Source organism: Tauraco erythrolophus, chromosome 6 (assembly GCF_009769465.1).
Source record: "Tauraco erythrolophus isolate bTauEry1 chromosome 6, bTauEry1.pri, whole genome shotgun sequence".
Classification (NCBI taxonomy): Eukaryota; Metazoa; Chordata; class Aves; order Musophagiformes; family Musophagidae; genus Tauraco; species Tauraco erythrolophus.
The window spans coordinates 30330256-30354991 of record NC_141470.1 but is presented as its reverse complement, the minus strand read 5'-3'; the positions used below and the strand labels follow the sequence as shown (position 1 = coordinate 30354991).

Here is a 24736-nt window from a genome sequence, read left to right as displayed (position 1 = left end):
ACAGGCAGCAGCTGATGCAACCCCTCAAACTGTTGTAGCTTCAGATGCTTTAACTTGCAGCAGGGCATACAGGAGATGATTTGGCATTGCTTGAGAGGTGTGGATTTTCTACATATTCAGGTGCCGTGGCCACAGATATCTTTCTGCACAAAACACTTCCAATTTTTTTTTTGTCTGTATTCCTTGTCTGCTGCCATTCACTGTGGAGCAGTGTCTTCTGGACAAAGTAAAGTCTCTGGATGGTTTGGCCTTTGTAAGTGATTACCTAAGTGATGCTGAATAATTATTTTCTCAACTGGCCTGAAATGTGGTGTACTTGAGTATCGTCTAACTTTAGTACCTGTAATGTACCTAGGCCACTGTCATTTGCTCATTAAAAGATGATCAAGAAGTTATAGGGTGTGGGTGCATGGCACTTGTGATCAAAATAATGAAGAAGATATAATCCCAAGCATTTAAGGAAATGCTTAACCCAAGATATTCTACCATTGAGAGGGAATATCATTTAAGCAGATAAATAGAGTTTCTGAGGATATTTTCCAGCCACTATGGCTTTTCCTAGTATTTGAAACCTTAGAAGACAGCACTGTATTTGCTTACTAATGCACGTGCTTTCTCACCTGACTTACCTACACCGGATACTTTTTTGAGGTAAAGCTATTGTTTGTGGTTCCTCAGCGTGAATGATGGTCTGCTACTTCTTGCTAATCAGATAGTCACCTTCAGAAAGCAATATCAGTGCATGTGGTAAATTCAGTGAAACCAAACTTGCAATGCAGACCCCTGTAATGTCTGTGGGTACGCAGAAAGTTGCATTTTAAAAGATGGAGTAGGAGCAGGCTTTATTTTCTGAGAGAATTCAAAGGAGGCAAGGGGGTGGTGGTGTATGGCCTTGCATTCTTCTGGTCCTCAAAAGGGAACACAGAGAAACTCTTATAAAGTCAGGATTATACAAATTTAAAAAATATTTTTTCTTGGCTATAGCCTGAATCTATGCCAAAGCACGTCTTGTGCAAGGCATCTTGCTCTCTGAGGAGATGGACCTGTTGAGTATTTGACTCTTGGCCAAATGATTTCTTGCTTTATAGTCACAGCTTTTGGGAAAGACTGTGGCTGATTATTCCATGCAAAGCACAAACCAGCCTTAACACACATTTTCTGCAATATATCTGAAAATGAAGTTGAATAGAAAATCATGAAAAAACAGAAGTTACAACAGAAGTTGACCTTATGGCCAGCTACATTTTCTTTTTGACACTTAAGTCTTTTTCTGGCGTGATAGAAAATTCTGGAATTCATTTAATGAGCTTAAGCATCTCATTTTGGTAAAATAAGCATGTAAAATATAAACACATGTCATTATGCTCACCAAGCACTTGAAACATAAGAGTAATTACTGACATCTCTTTTAATTCAGGAAGTTGCCAGGTTGTTGTAGTGACTTACCATAAGAATACGTTACAATAACTGTACTAATAGCCAATCTTCCACATGTTTCCAGGTTTCTCCACTGATTTAGGGGAGATATACAGACAATGTCGTTATCTCTGAAAACTGGAGGCCTACAATGGAGAGCAACAACAGTCAGTTTTTGCAGCTCACTAGAAGAATGCTGGAAATTAGCTTTTGGCAAAATAGAAAGTTGCTGCGGTACAGAATTATCATAGAGAAGAAGGTGGTTCTCTGAAAGTTTCTACTGAAGGAATTGTGCATGTAAACAAAGACAGATACATCAACTGTCAGTCATTTATATTGCATTCCAATCTTTACTTTTATATTTATTTTCAAGAAAGCCTATCTTGCATTATGCACGCTTGAACTCAAGAATTAGGATCCACCAGGAATGTATGCTCATATAGGGCAGTTTCTCCCAAGTAGGGAAACAGGGCCATGAAGGGATCTCTAACACAGCATAAAGCTTCGAGAGAGCTTTGACAACGCTGAAGTAAGGATCAGCTGAGAAAAGGTTTAGGATCTCAGTCTTGAAACTGAGTACTTTTCTCTTTCTTGATAGCGTATTTAGCATAGTCATGTGATACAGTCTGTAGTTTACTAGCTACATATATAGAGACTGTCTGTTACAATAATGTTGTTCTTCATCAAAGTGAAAATGAGTATTCTCAGCAGACATGAAAACAGCTATTGTATGTCAGACTGATGTTCTGCGTCCTTCAGTGTAGTGTCAATGAAACATTGACAGCTCTGTTAACAGCCAACCACCAGAAATCTGGTGCAACTCAATGTAGCGGAGGCATACATGACAAGCTGCAGCACATCTGTGGTGGATGCTCCAGGCCTTCATTTATGTAGCCTGGATTTCCACCCCTCCCCTAATTTAGCACAGCTTTGTTTGATGGCTGCCTCGCCACATTTACCTCTATAAACAAACTGTTTCAGCCTACCTGTGTACTATACAGAACAGGGACAGATGGAATGGCAGCAGCTGTTACTGCTTTTGGATGCCTTCCTTAGCATGAATTTATCATGATGCCCTGCATCAATTTATACTGTTGAAAGTTTATTTAATTTGTTTCTCTACGTGCACTTTTATAGTATAGCTGGTATAGCACAGTGTTCAAAATAGAGACTTCTCTCTGTGTCATGGTTTTCTCTGCAGTTCTTAAAAGTCATCACACTTTTAACCCAGAATATTCCCATCATCAAAGGCTTAGTGTAAATCATTATGGAGTTTGTTGGTGCAGTAATGTCAGTCAGTACCAGCTGAAGACATTAGACTATGTTCTCTGAAATGCTTATTCCAGAGTGGGCTTTCCTTTGTGAAAAATAATGATTAGCCATCTGTGAAGAATGATGTCATGATGAAAATTCAGAATTGGCTCCCAAGGTGCCTCTAGCTAGAAATTAGATGTCCTGCTCCAAATAAAGACCAGAAGGAATCTTTTAGTGCCTAAATCCTTTTAGGCCAGGATGAAGATAGCAGGGGTTTTGCCTAGATTTCCTCCTATGGCAAATAGGGGAGATTTGAGAAGATAAATGGACTCATGCTTGCCAAGTGTTTTGAGCTCCCACAGTGGAAAGCACCAAAACGAAGAGAGGTGAATAGAAAGTTTCTTTGTTTTTAATAATGTAAGAATAAAATATTTCAAAAGAAAAAGGAAAGAATGTGGAAGAGGTTAGGAAACACATATCAGAGAGAACCAATTATAAAAGCTTAAGAAGAACTAGGAGATATAAAGCTATACAAACAATGCCAAAAGGAAGAAGGTAGGAAAAGCTTGCTGTACAGCAGGTAATACAGCAGAAGCCCTGGGCTCCTCAACACTGTGGTAAAAAATAAGAGGAAAAATAAATGGGAGAGAAATTGCAAGTTAGAAAAGGCAAGGGGAAGAAATAGTACACAAAAAATATGTAGGGAAATGAACTGAGCAGGTTATCTATTATTTGCTGTGCAAGCCAGCTTAGCATAATTTTTTTTAGGCTGGTTAAGAGGAATTCTGAGTGCAGAAAACCTAGAGATTGTGCAAGTAGCTTGCAAGAAAGCCTTTGATTCAGTCTCAGACTCAAGGAGACAGAAAGCACTGAAAATATGTTTCATTTTAAATAGAATCACTGTTTTTTACAGCTTTTACGATGGTCATGGGAAGGACACATCTCACCATTCATTGTCAGCCTAGTCACCTTTATTTCCTGCTAGGATAGAAGCTTATGCATAGATAGGCTTCTGTAGCACAACTTTTTGTTGTTTGAGTCCTGCCACTCTCTTGAAAAGAAGTCCATCTGTGTAAAACATATCAGCTACCTCTTCTACAGTTACATGTTTTTTGGGGATTTCCTTTGACCTGTCTGGTCATGATGTGAAGCTAAGTAAACATCCTTTTAATTGTAAATCTTCAAGAAGAAAATCATTAAGTTATTGTTCTAGCTGAGCTATGAAATTCTACCTGAAATAGAAGAACAAAAGTGCTCCAAGTATCAGTTTTTGGAATTAGAAAGGATGGAAGGTAGTTCTGATTATGAAACATCTTGGGACTTGTCCAAGACTATGAGAAGTTGTATAAGTTCTACAGTCTTCAAGACTCTTGTTACTTTGAAGATACTTAATGTGACAACATTTTCAGTGCTAAAGATTGGGACATTCCAAAGCCAAGGACAAAGATGGCCAATCTGTACTCAATGACACCAGTTTGTAAGATTGTGATGAGAATTAAAGATTAAAATACAGGAAGAAGGGAAAAAACAATCAGGAGAGCCACAGTGAATAACACTAAACAAAACACAGAAAAATTTGCAGCAGCTAAGTTCTGTGGGATTCCCTCTATTGTGGTGTAGATCGTTTCCAACTCATTTCATGCTAACTGGTTCGATAATTTCCGTTAGGTAACTAGACTTTCTGAGCTAATTAACTAAAAGCATGTTAAATGAAATAGGAATGATTGGATCAGATGAATTCTTAGCAAATGTCTCTCTCTTGGAATTGCATATTGTTTTTTCAAAAATAGTATCAGGATTGCCTCTTTCCTCTGCCCTCTGTAAAATAAAGTACTTTACGTATCAGCAGGATAAGATCACTTTTGCTTGCATCCATCATATTTGGATCAATCTCACTCAGTGCTATTCTGAGATGCAGTGTTTCTGTCAGTTAGAAATGGAAAACAACCACCTAATACTGCAAATCCGTTTTATTCATTGTTGCTTACCTGCTCACATGGCCTAGATACTTAGCTGAGCCAAAGGAGGTCTTGTGAAGCCAAGACCACAGACTGTGAGATCCAAGACCATCTCTGCAAGGGGTTGATTCTCAGTGTAGATGAGAGCATTTTCGTGACCGTATCAAGCTGAAGGTCACCAGAAATCTCTACAGCCCTTCTAATGCCCCATGTGATTGTTGTAGTTAAAGCAGACAGTTTAGGAACCAAAAGACAACTCAATGCTCCAAGAGGTGCGAAAGAGGGAACTGATAAAAATCAGTTGTTTTAAAGCTGACGCTGTACCAGGAATCAAGCACAAAGCTGCATTCGCAGACTGCAAAAATAGCCCTATGTCTAGTCTTATTTTATAGAAATTTTGTAACAGATGAGATTTATTCTCTGTACTTTTGTGTGTTTGTCTGTGTGTATATACATACATATATAATAGCTTTTCCCTCAGAGGGAATGCAAACAGCTTAAAGGATAAGTATAGAAGATGGCTTTGAACTTACTTGAAGAGTGACTGAAACTCGTTGGCATCTGATGTCTGCTCAGTGCGGACAGATGCACATTTTTCCATCCTTCATCCTGTCCCAGGAGATGAACAGGACACGTCATGTAATGGCAGGACTGGATAGGAGTTTATTGCACCCCCAAAATGTGCATATTTCTCCATATTTAATTTCAGGTTGCAGAGCTGTGCCTTGCATTTAGAATGGAAAGTGTAAAACATATCTATGACTGATTAAAAACCACAGTAACCACTTAATATATTACCAAAGACTACATATTTACAGAGTAGGCAGAGAGGCCGGTGGTTGGATGGACCTAGAGACTAACCCTACCAGTCACTCCATCAGCATGCCTTATTATCACAAAAGTCAACAAGTTGTAAGATGCTAGTGTTGTTCAAGCATGTCTGGCAGGGTAAATCCTTTCCCAGTCCTAGCATCTGTAGAGAGCTGCTCTCTCCCAGGCTACCAATCCAATGCCCTTTAATTCAAGATCTGGCAGAAGCTGGGAAAATCCAAGGAGTCCTTCCATCAACGGACAGTAGCAACACCTGAAGGGTCCATTTTCATTGCTTGCCTTTTCTAAGGCCTAATTCCTGTTGATATTAGTGGGACCACTTCCATGAACAGTCATCTGTTTGTCTAGGTGTCTACATGCCTTTAAAACTTGGTTGTTCCTCTCTCTCTGCTCAGGTTCCTCTTTCTTCTAAGGGGCAAGAAAGAACAATAAGCACTTTCCTACCACATATTTAAACATCAAAGTTCTTGAGGACTATGAATATTTGCTTCTATTGGTGGAATGAGGAGGAAAAGAAACAAAGGAGGAAAAAGAAGCTTTTGAAGGACTCCACCCAGAAATTAAATATTTAAAAATGCTTTTTTTTTTCTAATGTCTATGCAGAGAGTGGGCTCTGTGATGTCAGTAGGAGGTGACTAATGAGCAGTCTGAGTCTACTCAAGTGTTGTTATAACAGGTGTATTAACAAACTCTAGAGGAAGAAGTCTGTAAAGGCAGAGAGGGATGTGTGTGTAGTACCAAAGCTACTGAAACACTTGTTTGAGGCAGGATGTTCTAGAGATCTCCAGGAGCCACCTCAAAGCCACCCTTGAAAATCTCAATAGTAACAGGTAGGCATCGCTTCTACATGTTTTGCTCTAACTCAAGAGGTAGGAGTGACGAGGATCTGGCAAGGAAATAACTAATCCTTGCCCTCACTGCTTTCTGCTTTTTGCTGATCCTCAGCAAAACAAGCTGTGAATACTGATCGTCTGCCATATCTGTCTCCTGGCACAGCCATGCACTTGATAACATTGCAGCAAATTGAGTGCTAATGACTCAGTTACAAATATTGAGCCACACACCTAAGAGTGAAGTGGCTAGTTGTCTCCTCATAGCCCAGAGAACAAATACTAGAAGAATTTCTGGAGGAATTCAGACATGACATAGATTAATAGCTATTCTTTAAGAAAATTTCAAGCATCAGCCTTGATTTCTTAGAACAGTGTGCAATTACAAGCCACTTAGCCACATAAACAGTTCAAAACAGCAAGTTTATGAAATCCTTTCTCTCTCTCTCTCTCCTTTTTACTACCATCATTGGAAAGTCCTTTTCTATCTTTTGGCCTGCAGTCACCAGATGCAAGGAAGAACAGCTTTTCCTTGGACCATAATGTGTCACACTCATAGTTGTTTTTTTCAGTCACAAGGCAGATAGGCAGGTGGACTCATATCAAGAGGGAGAGCGAGCAAAGACTTTCTGTTGTCTGCCTCCAAGCTGGGCTTGTACAACCTTAGGACATCAGCTTTTTGTAGTACCATGAACCCAGACACACAGCTACTGTATGTCTACATTACCGCTGATACTTTGCTATTGATAGTCTGATACTTTGCTATTGATAGTCTCACTGAGAAAAGTCTGAAGCTATAAAGTTTGTTTTACTCACCTGCTTAGACCTTTTTTCTGCTCTGCACTTGTGAATAAACAGAGTTTTGTGGGCTTTTCAGTATAGAAGCTGAATCTCATATGTGTCGTTAGACCTAAAGGAATAGATTGAGACTAAACCCATGGGCTTTAATAAGACATTTAAGGGGCTTAAAATTTGAGTTAGCAGCCTGCTGAAGGATAAGGGACTGACATGATTTTTTAGTGGAAAACCAAAAACCTGCTGAAATAATGAGCAATAAAGGAAACACAGTGCCATACTGTGAAAAGCATTTAAAGGAAATACTAATTCCTATAGCATGGCATTTATTTCTCAGGTGTTTTATTTTTATTGCCTTCAGGTATAAATATGGAACATATAAATTCAAATATAATCTTAAGTTTATTATTTAAACTGATAAATATCAGCTTGAATAAATTTTATTGTATCTCTTTAAAAAAACAAATTACTGAAATTTAACAGAACTAGAATTTCAAAGCAGACTATTGAACTATTTTGAAAAATAAAACAAATTTTACCATTAATCTTTCATTAAGATTATGTGTATAAGAATGCATTATGTCATGAACTTCAGTGTCTTTGAGATCTTTTTTTTTTCTAATTTTAGGATTATCTTAAAAATGTTTTTAGCACACTGTGAAAGAGAATAAAAGAATGTTTAAGTCAGCACAGTGTTAGCATTTACCAGCCTGGAATTTAGTGGAAAGTAATGATGCTTACCTGTTTAATTAGTAACATATGGAATCAATTCAAGAATACCCAAAGTTGGAACAGTAGATAAGATAAGCATGCTGGAATGTTGGAAATATGCATAAAATCTCAATAAATTATTAACATAGAAGGGCAATGGCACTACATCATCTGAAACTGTCAAAGATGCATGTGAAATACTTGAACAGTAATATGACTGGATATAGAAATAACTGACCGAATATACATGAAATTTTGTGACTGTATCATAGAGAAAAAAAATGTAATACAAATTCTCTTTGAACTCATGTAACCTGCCTAATCCACGCTGTTAGTCAACAAGACCACTTGGCCAATGTTGCTAATGAAATGCCAGTTTTGTTTAGAGTCACTGCATAGTCACTGTCTGCCTATTTAAATGGTTTTACAGCAGGTCTTGACAGTGTCTCTTTTTTTTTTAAAAAAAAAAGAAGTAAGCACAAGCAGTTAGCATTCATCAGTGGAAAAGTCTCTCCATTGTTACTCATCTTCAGTGTTCTTAAACAACTTCAGGGTTGCAACTAAGCCATATTCACTCAATATGAAGAAAATACATCTTAATTGCGGAGAAGTGTTTCAGTATCTTTTAAACTGCAGGGTATAAAGATTACAATTTTCAGGGACATGCCCCAATTTTTTATGTATGTAAGGCTGACAAATCGAAATCTCTAACTCTGATGCTCCTTTCGTAAATGAGGAAATATGACATAATGTCTTGCTGCACAACCTTCAAGAAAAAAGAATGGCTTACCTGTTGCTTGGTTTGCATGGATGTCCTAGGCAGTAAGCTGAAAGTAATTATTCATTCTCATCTTCCATTAATTTGTAGATGGTGTTGTAAATTCCACAGATAGAATTAACATTTATCACTATCATTTACAACATTAATATAATTGTCGGGCCCAGAGAAGTTGTGGATGCCCCATCCCTGGAGGTGTTCAAGGCCAGGTTGGATGAGGCTTTGAGCAACCTGGTGTAGTGGAGGATTTCCCTGCCTGTGGCAGGGGGGTTGGAACTAGATGATCTTTGAGGTTCCTTCCAACCCTAATCATTCTATGATTCTGTGATTCTATGAATTTTAGTTTAACATATTATTTACATTTTCATATGTTCTTAATGCAGTTCTATTGCTGTCTTGAGAACACTCAAGGAGATAGTGGATTATGCTATTTCGTCTGTGTGCTGACGAAACAATTAGCACAGATATTTTAATACTCTGTCACTTGAGAGATCAGAGGCTAAAGAGAAAAATACTTATTTTATGCAAATTCTTTAATTGTTTAATTAACAACAGAATGAGGAGTCAATCTACTGTCTCTAACACATTAAGGTTTTGATCTATCAGCTATATAATTTTTGTTATTGTTGAATTATATGTGCAAAAACATATCATTTCCTGCTACAATAATCTATATGAATAATTATAGATTATTTTATGGTAAACATCCTTTACTTTGAAGTGGCTACCAAAAAAATCTTTACGAAATCTTTGCTTTGCAGCTGTGCAGGAGTTACTGTCATGACCCACTTTGTATCCTATCTTTTCTCTGACAATCCACAAGGAGCAACTAGAAAGTTGTTTTCATGTGGACTGTAGTAGAACTTATGATATTTGTTGCTATCTTGACCACTCCTTGAAAAATCATTTCATCACTCCTGACAGAAAATGTCAAATCTTGTTTTCTTTTTTTTTGCTCCATATAACTGAATGGTGCACTGAGACACTGCCACAATAAGCATAAATCAGCTGAGGTTGTAAATATAACGCTTAGACTCAACCTAAGTCACAATTATTCTGTCTTATCTGTACTTCATATGCGTTGGGCCAAGAGATCCCAAAAACTGTACTTCTTACAACTGATGTTCACATCATAGTGGGTATGTATTAAAAAGATGAGATGTATAAGATACTTTCAATAATCTACAGGTATTCTAGAATTTTAACTGATACATTGTACTGATGACTAATATCACCTATATGTAAAGTTTGTAGAGAAAGTTAGGATCCTTTGGTTTTAAAGACATAGCTTAAATAGATACTGGTTTTGTTTGGGAAGTGTCCATAAGGTGGTTTAGAGAAATTAAATTGCAGATACCTGAAATCCAGTTATTCAGAATCCTACCAGGCAAGTCCGTACTCACAGTATATCACCAAAAATAATGTTTGGACAGGAAGAGTCTCAAACATGTAGATCACAATCGTGCCTTCTACTTGGGTGTGCAGTTCAGCCTCAGAGCATCAGAAAGACACCACTTTTTGAGCTCTGTGCTTCAACTTTCTTAACTGACGAGAGTTCCTTCAGGCTGAGTCCTGTTGTAAAAATACTGAATCAGCACTTTACCACTGCCTAGTGTTGTTCCACAAAGGTGTGTTTACTTGATTTAATTTTTCTCTTATTTATGATACAATTCCTAAAATAAGGAGTGAGTCAACAATCAGCATAGAATTCTCCTTCCTCCTTTATCCTGCTTGTAACACAGTGATGGAAATATTTGCAATGAAATTGCAGACTTGGCTGTTTTAGTTACAAAATAAATAAATTCCTCTGTAACAGGACTTTGAGGTGGAACTTTCTTTGAGATGGATCCTCCTGTCGCTTTTCATTACTGTATGGTAAACATGAGAAGGGCTTTCATGCAGTCAGATTATAGTAGAATATGAACTAGAAAAAGATGGTTTTCAGACCACTTAGATATATTTCATCAGACAGATGAAAATTAGAAGACTTCTAAACAAATTTCTCCTCATCCTCACACGGCCTTTCAGTGCCTTTCCTTCAGGCTTTCTCTTAGTCTGGTCATTTTTAGTCACTTTCTGAATTATAACAAAGTCCACAGAGTTCCCCAGATTGTTAGTAAATATCATTTTGCAGCCATCATTTCTGAGGCTTGCTTGCATGGTTTTTCAAACTGAGCTTCTTAGGGATCATCGAGCCTCTTCCCATATCAAAGACTCCAAGTTTGGGGCTCTGTTTCTTTCTGCCTGGCCTGGAATCCAGAAGGTTGCCCAGCTCCTCTGCATGCTCATTTTGAATTTACTTCTCCCTTAAGGTAGGGCACTAGCAGCTTGGATTTGGTCCTGCAGGCTTGTCTAGGTGGCATGAACAGCAATAAAAGTCTGCTAATTTACAGTTGGAGTTACCTCATAGACTGGATGTCATCATATGCCAACTGGTAGCCATGAGAGAGAGTATCCTGAGAAAACAATGTGAATTTGAAAGAAAGAAGTGAGATATCTGGACACTGGACAGGAACTCTGCTGCCCTGCGCAGGGAAGGATAAGGATGTTCAGGAACTGGAACACAGTTTATGTGGCCTCATGGCTACAGATGAAGTTTGTATGGGTATAAGGATCTTAAACTATTTTGTTTAACTTCATCCTGTTTGGAAGAGACTGTTGTATAAACATCAGATAGTCATATATCTCCTAAAATGTTGAAACCTCTAGGAGACGTGGTGTGTGAGAGCAGGGAGGGAGAGCAAATCGAAGCTCCTGTGATCCAAGAGGAATGGGTCAAGGATCTGCTTCTTTGGCTGGATGCCCACAGGTCTATGGGGCCTGATGGTATCCACCCGAGAGTCCTGAGAGAGCTGTCGGATGTCATTGCCAAACCCCTGTCCATTATCTTTGGGCAGTCTTGGCTCACTGGGGAAGTTCCACTGGACTGCAGGCTGGCGGATGTTACCCCCATTTACAAAAAAGGGTGGAAGGAGGATCCGGAGAACTACAGGCCTGTCAGTTTGACCTCGGTGACGAGCAAAGTCATGGAACAGGTTATCTTGAGTGCTATTAATGAGCACATACAGGTTAACCGGGTGATCAGGCCCAGTCAACATGGGTTTATGAAAGGCAGGTCTTGCCAATCAAACCTGATCACCTTCTATGACAAGGTGACCTGCCTGGTTGACGAGGGAAGGGCTGTGGATGTAGTTTTCCTTGACCTCAGTAAAGTCTTTGATACAGTTTGTCATAGTGTTCTGGTTGAGAAACTGATAACTGCTGGCCTGGATAGGTACACCCTCCTTTGGGTTAAAAACCGGCTGGATGGCCGGGCCCAAGGAGTGGTGGTAAATGGGGCTAAATCTGTCTGGAGGCCGGTCACCAGTGGGGTTCCCCAGGGCTCAGTGCTGGGTCCAGTTCTGTTTAACATCTTTATCAATGACCTGGATGAGGGGATTGAATGTACCCTCAGTAAATTTGCGGACGACACCAAGCTGGGAGGCTGTGTCAATCTGCTTGAGGGTAGGGAGGCCCTTCAGAGGGATTTGAACAGACTGGATCGTTGGGCTGAGGCCAATGGCATGAGCTTTAATAAGGCCAAGTGCAGAGTCCTTCACTTGGGGTATAAAAACCCCAAGCATCGCTATAGGCTCGGGGAGGAGTGGCTGGAGAGCTGCCTGGCGGAGAAGGACCTGGGGGTGTTGGTTGACTACCGGCTTGATATGAGCCAGCAGTGTGCCCAGGTGGCCAAAAAGGCCAATGGGATACTGGCGTGTATCAAGAATAGTGTGACCAGCAGGAGCAGGGAAGTGATCCTGCCCCTGTACTCGGCACTGGTGAGGCCACATCTGGAATATTGTGTCCAGTTTTGGGTCCCTCGCTTTAAGAGAGATATTGAGCTCCTGGAGCGAGTCCAAAGAAGGGCAACTAAACTGGTCAAGGGGCTGGAAAATAAAACTTATGAGGAGCGGCTGAGGGAGTTGGGGCTGTTTAGCCTGGAGAAGAGGAGGCTGAGGGGAGACCTGATTACAGCCTACAAATACTTAAGAAGGGATGGTGGGGAGGTAGGGGAAGGGCTCTTTACATTAGTGATGGGTGATAGAACAAGAGGAAATGGGTATAAGCTTAGTCAGGGGAGGCTCAGGTTGGATGTTAGGAAGTATTTCTTCTCTGAAAGGGTTGTCAGCCACTGGAATAGGCTGCCCAGGGAGGTGGTTGAGTCCCCATCCCTGGATGTGTTTAAGAATAGGGTGGATGATCTACTTAGCGATATGGTTTAATGAGGATTAAGGACAGTTGGACTCGATGATCTCTGAGGTCTTTTCCAACCTAGAAATCTATGAAATCTATGAAAATTTTGGCCTAAAAGGCAGAAAGCTCCATGCAGACATGACAGGAGAGTTTCTCATCTTCTAAAGCAGTGCTTCCAAAAAGTGCGGTAAAAATAAGCAAAGTGAAAGACAGTAATCAGAGGAACATAGAAACGTCTTCTTAAGCAGTATTACAGAAAGGGTGAATAAGGACTAGGGCATAAATCAGGCCTGTTTATGGCTGTTGGATCATCTGAAGGTTGCAGCCTTGACCTGGAGGGTCAGAAACAGCAGCTGGAAGCAAAGACTTATTAGGACACAAGCAGAAATGGGACACCTGCAATAGATCACTGAAGAGGGGAAAAGAGGCAGGTAGTGAAAAAAACAGGTGAAGCGGTGTCCAGGTTTAAGAGAAGGATAAATATTGATTCCCATGCCACACTTTCAGCTCCCTTACAGCTCAATGAAAAGTTGTTCTGTGGCCGGGCTTTGGTACATCACTGAGCTCCGGCTATCCCCCGCACCTGGTTCCTGTACTAGGTAACATTGGGCCCTTGTAGGAAACACCAAGTGCCTTCTCATGATGTTGCTGCAAGAGCAGATGGTCCAGCTGCTGCTGTGGGAGATGTCTTGTGATTTAAACCCAGGATCTAAATAAGAAATTGTGTGTCTTTCAGGTGGTCTGTGAGCTCAAGGTGCTATTGAAAGAAGAGTGCAGTGCTTTTGCATCCTCAGGCTCTTAATAAGTTGTGGTCATATATGTTGTCAGGCTCGTTAATTCTAATCGTACACAGCGGGCACTTCAGAAAGCACAATTTCCTAGGATTGTTACACAACAACTGACTCACAGGGTGGCCTTTTTCTTCATTGGGTTTCTTGTGTGACACACTCCTGTGACTTTCAAATTGTCTTGGCTGCCATCCTGCTGTTTTGCCTTCACAGTTATGAGCTTTCTGGCTTGGGCAAATGACAGGAGTTCCAGGTACTCCAAGTCATTTTTGGATTGCTGTTTTTCCTCATCTGTCTCATTAGATATCTACAAGTCCCTAAGGGCTCTTGACGTCCATTTCTAGCAGCACAGGCACTCTTGTTTTCAATTTTCCATTGAATGAAATGTCAGCACATGACAAACCATGCTTTGCTGGTGCCGTGCTCTGATTTAACAGTGCTGAATATGGCCTCTATCATTTTTCATTAGTAGGTGCTTTATTATTTTGACACTGCTTTCTACCGACCTGTTGTACTGGAAATAATGGGGACTTGTAGTGACATGTCTTGTACGTACTTCACTGCAAACTGCTAAAACTCATGTTCATTAAGGGTTGTCACACATTACTAACACAAGTACTCTAAAAAAGAGCAAGCATAGTACTGACATGTACAAACGACTCCTTAGATATATTTTCTTCTACACAGGAATGAATTTAATAGTCTGGGAGATAAATAAGTTGGTTTTCTCCCAGCCAGCAGTGACAAATCTATGCTTACTTTGCTCTGAGGGATTACTTCCCCCCGCCCCCCCCTTATACCACGTACATATTTACCTGTCCTTCTGGCCTACACAGCAAGCATAACAACAATTTCCTCAAACTTGCTGCTTATCTGAGGCTGGTGTAAAATATCACTGGTCCTACTTTTAGATTTTAAATCCCTACATGATTCTGTGCATGTCCTTTTTAACATTTTTTTCTCTGATGTCTGAGGTTCTCATATGGATTGAAACAAAGTAATATTTAACAGTTAAAAGTATCCCTTTGTTACCGATTATAATTTTAAGGGTTAAAGCAGCTCTATTAGCTGTTATGTACCATTTGGAGCAACTAGTGTTGTCTGTGGCACTGGCCATAACTACTTTCTGCAGGGGTTTGCACTCAGCAATGTCTCCAGCAATCAAAGTTCCCATTTTGTCTGACACCAGATAGATACTTTTTTTAAAGCCCTGTGTGTGTAACAGATATAAAATCTAGTTCTGGATATTTTTACTTCATAGTTCTTTTGTCAAGTACTCCAGGGACCATGTGTCTAACCATCATCAGATCTTGCTCAGTTTTTATGCAACATTGCAATCATATATTTGAAACCAAAATACTTCTGTAGTCTTTTTGCTTGTGGGAAAGGTTAGGATGAGAATTGCCAGGTCCCTTAGGCTGTAAAGCTGTTTTATGATCAGTTTTAGCTCACACAGCTCTTCCATGCATGAAGACGTGAAGCATTAATGGTTATGGAGTAAAGCCAAAGCTTCTTTATTTATGTACACTAACACCCAATTTCTTTTATGGATAAGTGACTGCTCTCCAAGTCTGACTATACAACTTCGAAAAAATTACCAATATTCTCAGTAGAAGAATCTGAGGATGAGTTAGTTTTGTATTTAGTTACCATAGCTCTGACTGGGCCATCTTTGGTTAATGCCTTTGGATTTCCATATGTTTTTGTAACAGATAATTCCTATATTTGTTAGACAGTTTTGTAGAGCGGCATTCAGGATGCTGAGGCAGGTAGACTGAGCACACATTTCTTTATGTACTTCATGTTCAAATGAGTCTGTACTCTTTTGTCTTAGTGTGGCTAGTCTGTATCATCTTGCCACACTCACCTTGCTCTGCTGGATATTATTTCGATGATAAGAATTTACGTGGTATTTGTTTAGCTGTTGCCCTACAGCTTGCTTTCCATGTCTTGTTTATGAAGTCTCTGATTGCATTTTTCTCATATTTTTCTCAGATCAGAGTGTCATGATACAGACTTTTGTACTGTATGTGCTATCAGAAACATGCTGTATCTTTCTATGAAGTGCACAGTCCTAACGCGAACAGTAACTCCCAAAGGTGTTGAAACTATGTGACCATTTGCTTTGCTTTGTGTCTCATGTAGAAATGCGTTCGGTATCAATCACTTCTCCAATGCTTTCTTCTGATATATGGGGAATATTTTCCACTGTTTAAAATTTGTATCTCCTGAGTGTACATGTGTCACGTGCCGGTCGTAGACTGGAGCGAGGTTTTTGCTCATATTCTCAGGAACAGAATTAAGACTCAAAATGGAGTCAAGCGCCAGGGGACTTTATTTGCCCGACAACAAGTTTGCAAACACAGAGGAAAGAAAGAAAGAGAGAAAGAAAGGAAAGAAAGAGTTAGTTGCAATAGCTACCACCACAGAGCTGCAGCGTCCTGACAGTCTGATTCATCTTCAAGTCTGATGGGGGAACGTTCCATCTGATGCTGGTCATTTCTGCTCTCTTATTGGGATTCATTCTTCTTCCAAGAATCACTTAGCATATTCCAAGAGCTGTTTTGCTTAACTGCACCCACCACCTGATGGTGATATGCATGCCCAATACTGTCACTAGGAGGTCTTCAGGGGTCTCCAGGCCCCTCTGTCCTCCAGGCCCTGGGTCTGGACTTGTGCGTGGGGAATTAAGTTAAATTTGTTAGAATCTGCTCCATCTTCAGGTTCATAAGAAGACAGGTGATCCAACTGTTGCTCCATTGATATGGCAGTGATATCAGTTGGCAATTTTTGTTCCAGCAATGTGCAATGTTGAGATAAACATTATGTCAGTTGGCAGTTTTTTGTTCCATCAATGTTGGGACAAATGTCTGACACAGTCCCTTACAACATATAAGTGAAAACTCCATCTTTTTTTCTGGCAGTGAAAAGATCCCCCATTGCTAGAGCTCTGCTTTCTTTGTTCTTAAGTGCTTCCACCTCATCTCCCTTCAGTTCTGAGGAATTTTCGTGGTAGCATGGTGGGAACTTGTCTTGCAACCCTGTTCTGGATGTTTTTTAGATGTTACAGGGTTAGATCACAGTTCTGTGCTGCCCTCTGTGTTGTGTCTGTAACAGGACAACAATGGATGCCCTCAGAAGAACTTAAGAATAGGATAAACATATCTGCATCCCTCTCCTGAGCTCCAGCAGGTTGTTCCTGAGTTGCTGAGTCAGAGATGGTATCATTATTTAAGACCAGTGGGTTTTCTGGCAGTGCTCTAGCTTGTGCATCAGTGCCCAACTTAAAAGCATGTAATCGTCACAGTTGCTTCCAGACTGACAGTTCAGTTCTCTGCTGATGCAGCATTGTCCATTGCTCCTAATTACTTCTACAGAGATTTCGTCTGAATTAGTGATGCTGCTGTCATTCTCTTGTTGTTGGGTTTTGTCTCTTGCTGTACATGCTCTTGTACCACTTGCAAACTGTTGGTGAGTGGCATTTCCTTGTAGTTCATGCACCTATTTCCAAATGCTGGGCATTGTTCTGACTTCCGTTGTTTTCACACTCGGTATATCTTCTTGTTTTTTTTCCATGTCTTGTCATTTTTCCTTAAAATCATCAGTTCCCTAAAATATCAGGTTTTGTCTGGATTGAGTGATTACTTTTGCTTGACAGATGTGGATTACCTCGCAGAGAATTAACTGCGGACCTTCCAGTAGAGCAAGGTTTACTTTTCTGAGCCAGGACTCAAACCCTCAAAACTGGCTAATGAGCCAGTTGGTCAGAGATTAGTCACCTTCTCCTCTCCTTTTACTCTCTGCTTAAAAGCATCACATGCATCTATTTCATTTTTATAGAATGCCTTGCATTTCTGTAATGAGCCTCAGAATTAATCTGTCTTGGCAAAACAAGCTGAAAACCCTGGAAAATATGAACTGCTTTAAAACTAAGTATTGTCAGAAACATTGTTATTTTGTCTGTCTCTGCTGCTGCTACCAGCTCCCTGGAGATACAGATTTTTTACATTTCTGTTCATAGGAGGGTTTAGGCAAATATAGAAATTCCTGGGGTGCCTCTACTTTTTTACCAATTGGAGTGAAAAATTACCTGCTTTGCAGTCCTAGAGCCTCAGCCAAGAAAGTTATTTATGAAGAGATGGCAAGCTGACAGCGTTTTTGGGGTTTTCTTGTGTGGTTTTTTTTGTTGTGTTTTTTTTTGTCTTGTGTTGGAACACCCACTATTTGTGGTCTATTACTTTGCTTGAGGGACAGTTGATATCAACTTAGTTAATAAGCAACCAATAACATCTGTTTTTCTTGCTACTATACTTTTGTAATTGATGTGGCCATAGAGGAAAGCCTCAGGATGATGCGTTCTTCCAAATCATCCAGTTTGTGTTCGGAAATATGCATCTCTAAATCTGTTGAAAATGGTAGTATGTTACTGAACAAAGCAAATTCAGAGATCCAAATGTATAGTTATGCATAACGGTTAAGCAAATTCTACCCTTGAGCAGCACATACTTTTTGTAGATATCAGTGGAAGATTCACAGAATGTTAAGTAGATTCACCAAATTTTTAGTCTAATCTATGAATCACAATTAAAATGGAATGCGGGCCTCTGCCTTGAAAGTGCCAGACCCTCCTATCAGGGCTTTATTTCTTGTGAGATCCAAATTTCTCCAGTGCCTACAGCGTGAAAGATATTTTACTCAAGACTCGGGTACTACCTGTTAAATTCACAACAGTTTCCAATCTGAATTATTGTAGCCCACAGCCACAACAAATTATGCTAATCTGGACTAAAGCACTCCTAATCCAAAATCAGAACAAATGTATTGTGATTATAAAAAGAATACCTGTTTTAAATAGCAGTTTTCCTTCACTCCCTGTGAAGGAAAAACCCACATGCAAACAAAGTGAAGGCAGAGTGAACTAATGTAATTGAAATGCTGATGGACCAGAAGAAAAAGGAGTTTAACAAGTCAAGTGATTAAAGAGCGAGTGCACAAGCTTACAGGCAGAGCACCTACGCCTGTGTTGCAGGTCCCCGGTGCTTGTCTCACCAACGGAGCCTGCCTTGCTCGGGAGATAAGTAGTTAGAAGTTAAGTTAAGCAAAGAAAGGTGGGAACCTAGGCCGTGTAAATAGCTCCGGTTTCTCTTTCAGGGCAACCAGTGAAAGGACTTCCAGGCCAAAGGAATCTTCTCTATCATTTAAATACGAGCTGAGTTTGGTCCAGGCAGCAAATGTGTCTCCTGTGTGTCATTGAGGCAGCTGTAAGGGAAGACTGAGAAGGGGGAACAACCCAGTAAGTTGCTGAACTCAGCTTTTCCTAGTGAATACTAACGCCTAAAAAATTTATAGATAGATGTGTTCATGTCTGAAGCAACTTCCTCACTGATTTGCTGATCTTAGAGGCGCGATATGCAAAGAACGGAGGAGGGAAGGAAGGGAGGGTGGATCTAGGACCCAGGCGAGCCTTCCTGAGCAGGAGGTGGGAATTCTCTTCCAAGGCAGCAGGAGCCCGAGCCCAGCCTCAGAGCTCCCGCGGAGCCCGCAGGAAGAGCCGGGCACGTCCCCTCCGGAACCGCGCACCCGGCTGGGACCTGCCCGCACCCCGCAGAGCCATGAACCGGCTCCCACAGCTCGTGCTGTGGGTCACCATGGTGGGTAAGTAACTCATTTTTCTTCCCCCATCTCCTTATGGTGCAAATTCCTTCCCATGCCCAGGAACTCAGACTTATTTCATTACTCGTTCCCTTTTACCGTTAAAACCAGGAAAGCATTGTTTTCAAAACAGTGGGGGAAAAAGGAGAGGGGGGAGAAAATACTGACATGAAACGTAGATAAAGTGGGTGACACGTGGGAAGATAAATCTTGATGGTTATTGATTCTGAGTAAATTTTGTCTGCTGAAATGGATAAGTGATCTGTAGTTTTAGAAAGCCTTCTGCTGGCCGAGGCTCTTATGCTGGAAGCAGGTGCTGTCATTGTACAAGAGTTCAGCATGAAATTAACAGCTATACCCCAGGACCATTCTGCTCTGATTACTGGATTACTTTCCCTGGGACTATTTTGGAGAGGTGGGACAAAGTAATGCTCCAGGAGTAGTGAAGGTTGCTTACAGGAAAAAGTGTAGTCTGGAGCAGATGCTTTGTCTAAGGAGAGAAATGAGGGAGAGAGATAAAGGGAGAAGAAGGTATCGGGTCCATGAAAGATGGAGTTATGAGCTCCCACCTAGACAGTGGTGCTCAGGCTGTTTCGAAAGGGATCTTTGTGCTGCCCTATTCGTCATTGTCAGCTTTGTTTCTGAAATGCAGCAAGAGGAATGAAATAACAGTAGAAGGAGGGAGATAGGAGGGAAGCTGCAGCAATAGGAGAGAAGTTGGGAAGAGGCAGCATTCACGCAAGCAAAGATGGGAGAAGAAGGTAGGAGTGGGATACATTTACTATATGTGCACAGTGGCAAGTAAACTCGTTATGAAAATTAGGAGAGAAAAACCGTATCAGGACATGCTGAACTTCTCAGAGACCTGAAGTTAAAATAGTACCCCCAGCACACAGACAAGGACATCACCTTGACCTTTAGAAAAGGATCAGGAGACATTTTTATATTTCTCAGTGTAACAAATCATACCATTTCCAGGCAGGGAAGGCTGTAAGGCAAACAGGCTGTTGGGTGCTACAGCTTGCTCTTGCTAGTGCAGTGAAATGCTCTGTCTCTGGCTAAATGCTGGACCTGTATATATTTTCTTTCATATGAAGACATGCTGAGACATCAGTTTTTAAGCAAGTTTTATCATTTAGTTCTATTTACAATTGAATGCCAAGGCATAGCACAGAGTTCTTGATTTCAGGCTTTTTCTGGCCTGTTATTCCTATTGGGAAGAGGTTGCTTTACTGTCAAAGGGTCCCAGGACAAGTGTAGTCCATGCAAACAGAGCTGTGTGTCTCCACAGCCTCGGTTCTCAGGGCATGTGGTCTCATCAAGAGCTGGTAAGTATCATTCCAGTGGTTTTGGTGGAGTGACTTTCAACATGCAAGTAAGGTTAGTGTAAGGAACAGTCATTATATTTGCTGTATCTCCGAGTCTCTCATTTGAGGCATGACTGTATGAGGATGGAGATAAAAAAAAAGGTGTGATTCAGAGAGAGCAAGTAAAGAACTAAATGAAAACAAACGTACGTTTTACAATCTCTGTCCATTCTTCTGCCAGAAATAATCTCAATCACCCAGGGAGAGACTTGGATGCATGAACATTTAACTGTGTAGCTGCTGTCACAATCTTCACATGGGGTTTGCTTGTCTCACTGAGTTGCTATGGTCAACTTTAAGACTCTGCAGTCAATTATTTTAAAAACCACTTGTGTTTCCACTGAGAAAGTTTTCCTGGAGCATATTCTCCGAGTGGCTTTACATTGCCTTCTTTATTTGGAAAGGCTGAGGTCTCAGTGATGAGGGAATTTACAGGTCTGCTTTTCTCTCTTTTGTTTTACTGCCTGGCATATGCCTTTCTAATGAGCTGTATCCTAAAAGAGTAATTTCAGAGTTCCCATCCATTGAAAATTTTTGGCACACCAAAACACTGGAGGAGGTCACAACTCCTTTTATTGCAAAAGGAAAAAAAGAGAAAATTCAGAAAGTTGTAGACAACAACAGCAGAAAAAAAAAACTCAGAAAAAGAACCCTAAAACCAACAACAAACCCGGGAAAGGACTCAGTGCACAAAGGTGCATTGTTCAGTATCAAAGCAACTTCACACTCATTCGGAGGCTGAGGTTGCAAACTGGCCTCGAGTCTCAAGAGATGGCTAGGAAGAAAGTGAAAAAAGCTACCAGATGAATGTGTGGAAGAATTTTCCTTTTATTTTAAGCGCAAGCATTGCTTTGAGTCTTCATATTGAATGATTTTCCTTTGATTACCTGAGCTCAGTGAAGGGGGTAGGTCAGTTCTTTTCTCCTCCACGAAAAGAGGGTTGTGCTTGACCAGGTGTTGTGCTCGGCCAGATTTTGTGCTCTTACCTCTGGTTGTTTAGAGCAAACTATCTGCAAAATTAAAGCAAAACTTATGTTCCGGGCAAACCTCAAACACTTTTCCAAAAGTGCAGTCATGTTCATGTCATTGTTCAGAGTTTAGCTATTGAGTATAGCCACGCTTCTTGAGATAATGTTAGTAGAGGCATTTTGTCAAGTCTTTCTTTACAGCCCTTTACAATGCTTGTAGTGGAGCTGTCACAGAATAAGATGTCTTCTGTTTAATTTCAGCCTGAGGAATAGCTATAGTTTTGGGTTTCGTCGAATCCTTTCTAAGGTGGAGAGGCATAGAGAGGTTGATGGCAGGTTTAGGAGTAAGATAGCCAGCCGTTTGTTTATGGAATGATATATCAGCATGGCGATGGTGAACGCCCCATTCCTGGGTGCAATTTCCTCCTTGCATTTGTCTTAACAAACTGTTTTCAGAAGCCTGTAAGGTTTTCTCCCTCTCCCTGGGTTTGTCTGCCTCTCACAATTGAGCTGGCCTGGTTTAGAGAGTGAGTATAAGCTGGTTTGAGTTTAATCAGCCCACACATGCATGAAGATGCTTATATAGCAGTACCTCATTTTGTTGTAAGCCAACTTAAAATAATCCAGCACATCTATCTCACTTACACAGAGCAGTGAAAGTTTGTCTATCCCTTTGTCTGTCTAGAGGAGAGCATGCCAAGCGTGGAAGGGATAGAGCCCTACATTCTCTTTCCTTCTTCAATGAAGAGCTTCCCTCTTACTTTCTTTTCCTTGTGCCTGTCTCCACTGAGTTCAAGTAGTGGTTTTAGTATTTTCACTTAAATAGTTGCAACCAAGACAGCAACCAAATGATCCTTGAAATTTTGGGAGTTAGGTCCATGGTCCTTTACTGTGCAAATGGCAGCATATCTACAGATACTGTGCCCAGTCTGCATATGCAATTCAAGGCACTATGACTGTCACTCAAAGTCAAACCTTGGGTGAATGCCTTGAAACAAAAAAAGACAGTTCTTTTCAAGTCACGGACATTACAAAGTTGAGGACCCTTTGAAATAAAATGGAAAAGGATAGGATAGACATATGACAATCCCACACTAAGGGAGCGCATGCAGACGAATACTGGGGATTTGTGGACTGCATCAAGAGGGAGGACTTAGGTGGAGAAGGAAGAAATCAGGTAGTGACCTGTGTATAATGTTACTTTAGAGCTGGAGACAACTTCTTGGGATCAGCCGTAAGAGAAATCCATCTTTCTGTCAGTCTTACATAGTTCACAGTTTCTAATTGGTCTGTAAGATAAAAATTGGAGAAAAGGATGTCCTGCTCCAGCTATGTTTCAAAAGCATTCCTCTCGTGCCCCACTGAATCCTAAACAGATATGCAGGAAGGACCTCATCTTGTATGTGTGATACGGTGCACACTGGCTGTGCTGGTGTGTAGAAGCGCATCTGTGATGTCTGTGACTAGAGTGGACAGAAATTTTCGTCTTGAATTAATTTTAGTGAAAAATGCTGATGTGACGACACTAAAATGCCTTATATAGCGGTCTAGGTTTTGAGCTGTTACGTATGGGGGTTTGTTTTGTGTGTGCACCAGTTCGTTCACATTGAGACATTCAAATGAGTCTACCTGGTTTAATATGTTGGGTATTTTTTCAAATTGAAACTTTTCCCTAAAGAAGTCTGTTATTCAAAAATCTTAAATCTTTGTTTAAAAATCTTAAAGCATGATTTAGTATCAAATGTTCAGTTTTGACTTGAAAGGTAGTTCAACTCTCCCTGAAATGTGTCGGTCTTTGCAATTTTATAAAACTTCTGAACAATTGTCAGGTTGACCTGTAACAGTTTTTCTTTTTTAATTTCTTTGAGCTTGATGGTGACTTGGAAAATACTGTATTAAAGCTGCTCAGTTATCTTGTAATATCACATAGCAATTTGTACCTGGATTTGTGCATGCAGGTGGTCGTCCTCAGGCTGATGTTCATTACTGCACATTTACACAGTTGCAGCTACTGTTGTTTGTAGCCTGGTATTGGATTGAATACCTCAGAAATAAAGGAAACGAAGACAACATGAACTTTTTGTAAACCTCTAGTAAAAGCAGAAGCACAGAGCAGCTGCTGAGAGGAGAGGCAGGTGAGCTCTTTCCAGAAATAAATGGAGAGGAAGGAATCCATGGGGTCCTTAGTTAATACAAATTGATAGATCTCTATAGGAGTACAGTTACAGCACTGCAACATCTTGCCTTCTGTATCTGGAGACTTTTATCTGAGACTCTTCCGAGTAAGCATGATTTCTGTATTGAATGCTTAAATCAGAGGAGGAAAATAATGACGTTAATTATGTTAATTAATTGGATCAGGCTTATAGTCTTTTCCTGTCTCTCAGCATCAGTCCTTCCTCTTACAATTCCTCTTCCTCCCATTCCATTATAATTGCTCCCCTGCTTTCTCCTCTCCTGGCAGGTAACAAACCCAGTGCTTTGATGTAGCCTGCTATCAGCAGGACAGCGTGTGCACAAAGATGAAATCCGTGGCAGATAGGATGGCAGGCCAGCTTGGAAAAGTGGTGACTTGAGGCGTTTGATAAGAGGTGAATTGCAGCTGGTCTGACAGATGTACTCTGAGTGAACAGGGAGAATCGAGATCTCTTGTGAGAGTGGTGGCAGATCACACTGGTGAGTTACGTGTGCACAAGAGGAATGTGTAGAGTGTTTGCTTCAGATTGGGACTGGTTCAGCACTGTTAGGGGTCAGAGGGGCTATGCCCGGGGGATGCCAGGTTCCTGCCTTTTAATGCCCAATGTGCAAGAAGGGAGCTCAAGGTGTAGGACCTTTACAACCAAGCCAATGTGGCATCAGGACATCCCTGGGTCTCTGCACTGCCTAAAGGACTGTAGCTCCTAAGCAAGTGGCAGGGTCTCACTGAAGCATTTTGCCTCCCTCAGGTGTGCTGTTTCTAAGACCTTTCTGCAAGGTGGTGTACCACCACACTGCAGCTTCTTCCAGTGTATGATAGCAGCACAACTGGGCCCATTAGGAATAATGAAAACAGAGAGAAATGACATAAAAAGAAACAGAGAAGATCTTCCAGTCTTCCTCACCTAGAAAAAGCAACTCTGCCATATGTGCTGATGAAATAAAGAACTTAGAATTTC

The 24736-nt window shown here is 40.7% G+C and overlaps 1 protein-coding gene across 1 annotated transcript in view; it reads left to right on the top strand.

Annotated features, from left to right (window-relative positions):
- The first annotated feature begins 18947 nt into the window (after nucleotides 1-18947).
- Nucleotides 18948-24736, top strand: part of LTK (leukocyte receptor tyrosine kinase) — a 104240-nt gene continuing 98451 nt past the window's right edge. The window contains 3 exon segments of the mRNA XM_086614181.1: nucleotides 18948-19009; nucleotides 19011-19249; nucleotides 19557-19559. Of these exon segments, the coding sequence (XP_086470307.1) occupies nucleotides 18948-19009; nucleotides 19011-19249; nucleotides 19557-19559 (304 nt within the window).